This window comes from Bufo bufo, chromosome 1, assembly GCF_905171765.1.
Source record: "Bufo bufo chromosome 1, aBufBuf1.1, whole genome shotgun sequence".
Classification (NCBI taxonomy): Eukaryota; Metazoa; Chordata; class Amphibia; order Anura; family Bufonidae; genus Bufo; species Bufo bufo.
The window spans coordinates 726,594,981-726,604,663 of NC_053389.1; the positions used below are offsets into that span (position 1 = coordinate 726,594,981).

At 45.2% G+C, this 9,683-nt stretch overlaps 1 protein-coding gene across 1 annotated transcript; it reads right to left on the reverse strand.

Moving 5' to 3' along the window:
- Positions 1–4,492: 4,492 nt before the first annotated feature.
- On the reverse strand, positions 4,493–8,145 carry ZNF703 (zinc finger protein 703). Its single transcript, XM_040414385.1, has 2 exons — positions 7,870–8,145; positions 4,493–6,588 (listed from the first exon to the last, which is right to left on the reverse strand). Exons 1-2 carry the CDS (start codon positions 8,074–8,076, stop codon positions 5,203–5,205), a joined length of 1,593 nt encoding a protein of 530 aa, XP_040270319.1. The 5' UTR covers positions 8,077–8,145; the 3' UTR covers positions 4,493–5,202.
- Between the last annotated feature and the right edge of the window lie 1,538 nt (positions 8,146–9,683).

Below are 9,683 nucleotides of genomic sequence, written 5' to 3' on the forward strand. Positions count from 1 at the left end.
AGTAGTGTTTCCGTATGGCATATACAGTATGCGGTAATTACATAGAAAAAATTGGGCTGGGCATAAAATTTTCAATAGATAGTTCCGCGAAAAAAGGGAACGGATATGGAAGACATATGGAGTATATTCCGTATGTGTTCCGTTTTTTTGCGGACCCATTGACTTGAATGGAGCCACGGAACATGATTTGTGGGCAATAATAGGACATGTTCTATCTTTGAACGGAACGGAAATGGAATGCATACGGAGTATTTTCCTTTTTTTTTTTTCGCGGAACCATTGAAATGAATGGTTCCGTATATGGAACTCAAAGAACGGCCCGTATATGGAACGCAAAAAACGTTTGCGTGAACGTGCCCTAAGGGCTCATTCACACGGACGTGTGCTGCCCGTTGCTGTATTACGGAACGGAAGCACGGAACACTACGGAAGCACTACGGAATGCTTTCTGGGGTTCCGTTCCGTGCCTCCGCACTGCAAAAGATGGAACATGCTCTTTTTGCGGAACGGACGGATCGCGGACCCTTTCAAGTGAATGGGTCCGCGATCCTCATGCGGCTGGGCCACGGTCAGTGCCCGTGCATTGCGGACCACAGCACGGGCATGGGTTTCACACGGTCGTCTGTAGAGGCTGCAGGCCTGGACCGACCTGATCTCACAACTGAGGGTTTGCTACAGTGATTTATGTAAGCCTGGATAACCCCTGTTCTGTATCGGGCCCTAACGTGGTGCTCCCTTGTGGTACCCAGATCGGTGATCCACTTCAAACAGCTGGTATCCCTTTAGCTCTGTATCTATGGGCTATTGTAAAGGATAGAACAGGAAACTGCTATAAAGGCAATTCCGAAAATAATTTAGGGCTGAGTATTAATAGAAATGCCGACTCTGCTCCTCGCATCGTCCGGCTTTATTTCTGATGATTGTACTATGAATATACAGACTCCTGGAGGTCTCTACCCATACGTTAGCCCCCCATCTCCTTGTAATGAAGGTCCCCCAAGGGGGGGTTCATTTTGGATGCAGGGTCAAAGGTCGTTTGGTTATTTGAGAAAGAGAATGGACAAGTGGATTCATCTTAGGTTTCGAGAACTGGAGAGCAGTCGGCATATGGCTGGAATCAATGGGGAGATTTATCAAGCTGGTGTAAAGTAGAACTGGCCTAGTTGCCCATAGCAACCAATCAGATTGCACATTTCATTTTTCACAGCTCCTTTGGAAAATGAAAGGTGGAATCTGATTGGTTGCTATGGGCAACTAGGCCAGTTCTACTTTACACCAGTTTGATGGAGATGAGGCCGTCTCAAAAGAAACTTGTGCTTATTAAATGAAGTGGTCTGTGTAAGACACCATTGAATATCCTGGCGGTTTCCAGATCGGGAAGAGTCATCCATTGCGGACTCCAGCCATGCCCCCTTCCTGGCATCAGCAGCTAATCTCCGGCATGTGGCATTAATATGTACCTGAAGCTGGGCACAGTACACATGCGCCAGTGTACGCAGGGCTGTCAGAGTAGGATTTCCAGAGCGTCCTCCTCCTGACTTGCAGCGGAGAAGCTGGGCCCAGTATACTTCTGTGCACTGCCCAGGTTGTTGCACATGACAAGGTAGAGGGTGCTGGGGACGTGCATTGGCCAGGGGACGCCAGTCAAGCAAAGGAGGATGGGTTTGGAGCAAGGACTGGATGACTCTTCCTGATCTGGACTCCGCCCAGATGACTCTTTACTAGTAATTTGCATACAGCGCACAGGGTTTTGAAAAAAGTGATTTAGCATGATTGGATTTTGCTCACAGGGGCGTGTTTAGAAACGTTATCAGGTCACGGGGGTGTCTTGGATGCAAAAAGGAGATGACGGGGCATGGCTGCCTCTTCAGCAATAAACCCAATTTCCCTGACACCACCATTGAGGCAAGTGTTGTTGTTGCTTTCCGCATTAAAATCACTTGATTATTGCAGGTCACCTGTATTCACTTCATTGTAAAAAGGCTGCAATACCAGACAAAGCCTATGGACAAGAGTGGCGCTGTTTATTAGGAGAAAAAGCATACCTTTTTGTTGTTTAGTTTTTTAAATCTTGGATATCCCGTTCATAAGCATAGAGCAACCTCCATCACTCCAAGTGCAGTGAAACTACAACTCCCAGCCTGCTCTATTCACTTCTATAGGAGTTCCAAGAAAAACCAAGCAAGTGTGCATGCTGGGAGTTGTAGTTTCACAACAGCCTGGGAGCTGGAGGTTGCTGATCCCTGTCATAGAGGTGGCCCTGACCGTAGGTTTAGTTTGTAGTGTGTGAATCACAAGGGCAGGTTCACACAGATTTTCGGGGGAGGTTTTGAGGCAGATTTTTTTTTTCAGCAGAACCCAGAATTGGATCCAGCGGGAAGGAGAAGCCTAATCCATTCCTTTCTAATTCACTAGTTCACCTGGCCTAACGGTGAACTCCTCACAGGTCACAATTACTAGGAACATTTCGGATCCATTTATAGGGATTCATTGACATGACCATCATCCCCACAAGGGCACATTATGGGTCGCACTGGACTGATTTTGTCCGTATTGTGCGACCCTCTTCCACCCCCTCTAATGTCAGTCCCGGTCACCCACCTCTCACGCCTTCTGCTATTTTACACCATCTTGACTTATTTTAATCTATGAACGGCTCAACTGCCTGTGCCAAAAATGATTTGTTCTCATCTCGTAGAAACCCTTGTGTTCACTTACTCAAAAGAATCTTTTCTTTTTCTCCCAATTTGTTAGGTTGACGAAATTTTCATAGATTGACGATGTGCCCTTCCAATTTCTAGCCCTACAGTGCATATACCGATGAAGCAGAGCTGAGTCTGTCATTGACTCTACTGCATCCAATTGTAATAACAAAAAGGGACGGCGCCAAATGATTAACTCGGCTCTGCTACATATTTGACCATAGGACATAAGAGCGTGTAATTATCTAAAGACGCATTGTGTTAAGGGCTTATTAATAGCAACAGAAGGTGTGAAACCCAACTATCATCTAAAGCTAAACCGTCTCCGTGTACAGCTGTCATTAGTTCCGAGCATAGAAACCATCCATATTAATGGGAGGCGTACAGTTAGGCGGCGTATCGCACGGTGTCTGATTTGAAAGCCGTGGGACATGCAGAAAGTGACGTGCCATCAATTACTATAGAAGCCGGCTAGACGGGTTAGCGGTGGCTCTGCCCATAGAGACACGGAAAACTGCGGCTCATGCAAAAAAGTGCGAAGGATAACGTCAGCATTTACAAACGCACTTGACGTAAAACGGTTGGCTCTTAATACTTCTATTTCATTCTCAGATCTGTAGTCATTTTCTGTATGGCAAATATATTCACACACCAAAAAAAAAAAATTAGACATATTATAATTTGTCTGTATTTATTGTACAAATAGCAGAGCTGAATTAGTCATTTAACGGATACTAGATAAGCATCGCTTGGTGACCCATGACAAATTCAGCTCTAGTACCTCTGCTAAATTAATAGCACAGCCCATTTATTAAAATGTACAAAAATATATGAAATGTGATTTATTTTTGTATCAATATTGCCTATGGACCTACATGTAGGAAAACGCTATCGCTATACATATAAACACACGTCTAGGTTTCTCCTACCTCTCCGATTAAGAGGTCATTTACGGCACTGGCGTTGTCTTCTTCATTCGCTACCCTGGACAGACCAGGTAAGAAATAATCTTCTCCTACAAATTCACAAATCCGGCTCAAAAAAACAGAAGTGACTTTGCAATAAATGGAACCTCCCGGCACACAAAATAAAAAGCCGCCTCTAAGAGCTTTAGAAATACCAGTCTAGTACACCGCATACACATTTGCGCAAACCTCAGCGGCTATAGATGACTTGAGCTGTCAAGGTTAGGGGGAATGTGTCCCCCGTGTGGAGCAGGTCATGTAGAAAACGGAGACATCTCGCCTTTTGTGATATCTATAAAATGCCATCTAGGCGTAATGTGTGTCGCCACATTGTGCTGAATACCAGGATATAGATTATATATATATATAGGCACCCACAGCTTTTTGCTACTTTTAATCTAAATGACACAAATCTCAATTACTTTAGGCCAGGTTTTAAACTATCAACATTTCTATCAGATTTATTTTAGTCCATGTTTTAGACAATAAGCCTCCAGGTTAAAAGTGAATATATTTGTAACGTTTGCCATTTTACACACAATTGCAGGTAAAACCTGCCAAGCATGGTGCACATATAAAAACTGCAAGATGAGAAATTCAGCTCTGCTATATCTATACAAACCCCAGAAATTTTTTTTTACATGGTCCATCTGGACATTATTATTTCTTTATTTGTTTTCCTAGGATACTTGGTATCTTATGTGCAATACCATCAGCTGCTTGTGCAGTGCCCCTAAAAACCAGCAGATGGCGCCCGAACTCCAATTTCCAACCGCACTCCAAGCCGTTCACTTATTAAAAGACATAAACAATCTCTAAATATTTTAATAGCAAAAAGAAATGTTTATTGTAATCAATACATTCCAGATATTGTACTATTGAACGCTTTGGCATTGAGGTTTATTTCACGTTATGTTATGCAAGTCACCCACGTGAAAAGATTTCGGAAAAAGCATGAAGGGAAATAAAAAAATAAAATAAAATAAAAAATCCCGAATGTCATTTAAAAGAACACAGCGTGGATAATTAAATTTTCATTTATTAAACAAAATAAGATTTGCCAATTCTGGATAGCAACCAATGCATTTTTTTTTTTTTTCCTCGACTCTTTCCTCCCACCCGCTCCCACCATGCCAAGAACACATTACAAAAAAATACACTTCTTTAGAGCTGTACAAAATTAAAAAGGAGGGCGAGGCTTTTTTTTTAACCCTCCCTAAAAAAATAAAATAAAAAGACAGGGAAATAAATGAAAGGGCGGATTAAGCGGTGAGTATCATGCAAAACAGAAAAAAAAAAAAAAAAGGTAAAAAAAATTATAATAAAATAAAAAGTAAGACAAAAAGTAAAACCAACATAAAAAAGGAAGAAAAAAATAGGCCAAATGGAAGACAAAATGATAATGCAAAAGAACTGTTTGGGGGGCACAGAATGTTTGCATACCATTGGATTGTTGTAAATAATGCACTTAATATTCCCAGCTTGAAGCTAACATACAGTAAATAAATATACAGTCTATGGGTGGCGAGTTCTATTTACTGGTATCCTAGCGCTGAGGCTGACGTTAACCTCTGTCCATATAGAGCGTATGGGGAGTAGTAAGATCCTGCTGGTAATGAGGGCATATGGAGACCACTGGGCGTCGTTAGGTGGCTCTTTCCGTACGGATGGTACCTATTTAGTCCCAAAGTGTGAGGACTCCTTAAAGACAGAGACCCCGGCAACGTGTTAGGACTTCCAGGCCCTGTGGGAGGAAGATGTAGGTGGCAGGAAGCAGCAGATCCCAAACCAGATGTATGGTAACCAGCCAAAAGTTTGTCGGCTCCAGGCAAGGCCGTGTGTGTCCGTAAGTGGGAAAGAAGTTCTTCTGACGTGGCAAATCTTTTGTCACAAGGTCCACTGGCAGACACCCAGTTGCATATATGGGGGACTGGGTCATTTTGGAGCATAAAGCCATATGTGTAGAGAGGATGACCCTGCAGGGAAGGGGTGACGCTGGAAGACAACGTGGTGTGCACTGAATGAAGATGACTGGGGTAAACTAACGGATATCCAGACTTGAGGGCCGACGGATCGTGCACACAGGTAGAGCAGCCGCTAGAGCCGAGGTGCGAGGCGTTGTGGTAGCTCAAGCAATACGGGTCCCTGCATAATCCTTGCATGAAAGAAGGAGGAGAGGCGCCAGTCAGAGGACTGGAGCTGGGTGGTTTCCCTGGCAAACCTAAAGTTCCAGAGAGCTGATTTCCAACCAGGCTTGATTTGGAGTGATCCAACCCAGGGACAAACTGGGACGGGTATCCAGCATAGGCACCCACAATGGATCCATGATATCCCATGCCAGAGGGTGGAAGAGGGAAAACGGAGTGTCCAGGTTTGTAGGGAGAAACTGGTGCCACATGGCCTGATCCATGGGATGGTGGCTCTGATTTGCCGCTAGGGGTAACATCTCCACTTTGGCTGAACTCTGCACTGGAGTTGCTAGTACTGGCTCTGGTAAGAGTAGTGTTGGCCTGGGACACGTCTGAGCTGATTTTGATGACTTCCGATTCTTTTTTGTCTTGGCTTTCATTATTTTTAGAGTCACAGTGCTGTCCAGGAGAGCTCACTCTTGACGACGGAGATGGCGTATGAGGAGGAAAAGGTTGGCAAGAACCACTGGGCACCCTAAATCCAGCCTTATCCGAACCACCGCCATTTGAAGAGCTACTCTCCTTCCTGCTCTCTCCTCCCTTTGAGTAGGGCTTGAAGCTGGACTTGTCCTCCAGAGGAGACTCGCCGTGCTTCAGAGATGAGGAACGGCTGCTCTCCTTCTCACCACTGGAAGTCACAGAGTTCAGTTTAGAGGACGGCGGAGGATCCGGCTTTCCGATCTGAGAGCAGGTCTGAGCCAGTAGAGCGAGGGGACTTTTCTTGGCATCCAACTAGAAAGAACAAAAAAAAAAGAGAGAGATGTCAGAAACCATAGTCAATATACAACGCGTGGTCAATCAGGAGAACATTCCACGGATGATTGCTAGCTCTTCTGTACATAAGTTCAGCTATATAAAAATACTTAATTCCCTTCTGGCTACATTCAAGGCAAAGTCCTATATTATTGCCCCTCCGTGGAGTAATTGAGATTTGGGACGACCAAATCCGAGAACAGCCTGAGAAAATACGAACCACATTGATTAAACCTCTCCTATTTTTTTTTCCACTGCTCCTATTCAACAGAACCCGGCTATTATTTCCAGGCCATAAATCTCGTGAAACTTTATCATTAGGGACTGCCAAGGAATGATTAATGACAGGGCCCCGTGAACTGACTGGGAGGGAAAAGGAGGGGGCGAGAGGGGGTTGCTGGTTGTATGGGGTGCAAGGGGGGGGGGGAGAGTAAGACAAACCCATAAAGATCAAAAATATAATTTAATTAGAAAGTGGGTGGAAATAAAATATTACAGGAAAACTCAGGAGACCATTAAAAATATGAAAGCCATTAACAATTGATGCAAACGGCGATGTTGTCACCGTCGATGAACCCGCGTGCGTTATTAAAATAATAAATTAAGATTTTGCTGATCGCGAAGCTACGGGGGGAAAAAAACATTTTTTTTTTTAAAGTTTTTTTTTTTCTTTCTTTTTTTAAAATCTGGCTATGAAATGTCATCTAATGCGGCGGATCGGCAGGGCGAGAGACGTTATTGATCCCTTTCCGCCGTTACGTGCTCCTGACATCAAGCGGAGCAGTAAATCGCCACAAGAGCAGGTCGTCGCCTGCCGAGGGGGGGGGGGATTTTCAATCAAAATGGAGGCGGCAGACATCCCACAAACTAAACGATTCATCGGGACGATGCCGGAGCTTTCCGGTTCCCCAGCCTCACACCGACGCCGTCCTCCCCATACTTCCAGGGTCAGGGCGAGGAAATGTTTCGAAAAATATAAAAAAAGGGGTTTTAGATGATGGCGTCTTCAGATGAACCGTGACGCAGACGCGAGGAATGGGCTTCCTAATCTTGTACCTTAAGCCACCTCTTGTGAAGGGAGGGGGGGGACATTACAAAGTCACAAGGCAAACACAGCACTCCTTGTCATTAAAGGCTGCGGCTGGCAGAAATCACAGCTCACAATGGGGGGGCGCACCACAAGTCCCAGCTAGCCTGCCTGCCACACTCACGAGACTCAAGCCTACAACTTGCCCAATCCACGGGGAAGGCTCCGCTTACCTCGATGGGGCTGACAGGCGTGGAGGAGAGCGGCTGCAGGTACTCCGGGTGCAGTAAGTGTCCTGTGTGTGCAGTCAGCATTTTCAGCACCCTGATGGGCAGTCTGTTGGCCTGGCGCAGAGGGTGGCTGGGTGCGAGGGCTGCCGCTGGAGAGGGGCACTTCTGGGGCTCTGTCTCAGTGTAAGATCCAAGGGGAGAACAGCTCATTTGGAGGAGGGATGTCCAGGGCGCAGAGATTCCCCTTGTGCTCCCTTCCCTCCAGCTGCTGCAAGGCTCTGCCTGCGAGACCCAACCCAGGGCTCTCAACACCACTTCAAAGGCTCGGGCATGGCCGGCCAATCAGCGGCGGGGGGCGGGCGGCGGGGCGGGGCCCGCACTTCAAGGGGAAGACGACGGGATGGGGGCTTAACCCGTGCAGTGCCGCGGCGGGGGGAGCGGACACATAGACTCGACACATAACATACATGACTATCTGCCTGTGTCATATCTATTATCTGTCTAATGTATTATCTATCTATGTCATATCTGTCTGTCTAATGTATTATCTATCTATGTCATATCTGTCTGTCTAATGTATTATCTATCTATGTAATATCTGTCTGTCTAATGTATTATCTATCTATCTAATATCTGTCTGTCTAATGTATTATCTATCTATGTAATATCTGTCTGTCTAATGTATTATCTATATATCTAATATCTGTCTGTCTAATGTATTATCTATCTATGTCATATCTGTCTGTCTAATGTATTATCTATCTATGTAATATCTGTCTGTCTAATGTATTATCTATCTATCTAATATCTGTCTGTCTAATGTATTATCTATCTATGTCATATCTGTCTGTCTAATGTATTATCTATCTATGTCATATCTGTCTGTCTAATGTATTATCTATCTATGTCATATCTGTCTGTCTAATGTATTATCTATCTATGTAATATCTGTCTGTCTAATGTATTATCTATCTGTCTATCTAATATCTGTCTGTCTAATGTATTTCCTATCTGTCTATCCGTCTATCTTTATGACTTTCTGCACAATTTAATGAAAATTGGCCGGAGTCCGTATGCACACAACCATATGTATTTTGTGGTCCACAAAAACGGACGATCTGGCCCTAATAGAACAGTCCTATCCATGTCCATAATGCGGATAATAACAGGACAGGTTCTGTTTTCTTTGAGGAGCCGACATACGGGAACGGAATGCACACGGAGTAACGTCCGTTTTTCTTGAAAATGAATGGTTCCGCATACGGTCCGCAAAAAAAAAATGGAACGGACACGGAAAGAAAATATGTTCCTGTGCATGAGCCCTTACGGTCCGTCTCTCCGGTCTTCATGGCAGTAAAGTCTTGGTTTCCGGTGGTGGCCGCTCCGGAGAAGCCGCCGATCGGCCAAGTTGGCTATTTTTTATTTTTTACCAACAATTCTTTTTCTTTCAGCGTTCCAGTTTTCGGCCCCAGCCCTGACCCGCGCCCAGGCTTGTTGGTGCCGATCCCCCGCCTGTAGTTTTGCTCCAGGATCCACGGCGCCCCGTCTCGCAGCCGCTGACCCTTCTTTCCTCTATAGAACTGATAAATCTTGCCGGATTGGGCTATGTGCCGCCAGAATAACTTGGCCGGAGGATGTTGAGTGTTTATGGGTGATTGGCACGTGTTACATGTCATGTGTGATGCATTGCCGCACCGCACACATGTCCAGCTGTATAGGACGGGCATTGGGCGGTGCTGCCGCCCGCTCCCGGGGATTTAGTGCCGCGCTCACATTCTTGCACAGGCTGATCCGGACGTTGTATCATCTTTTTCTCT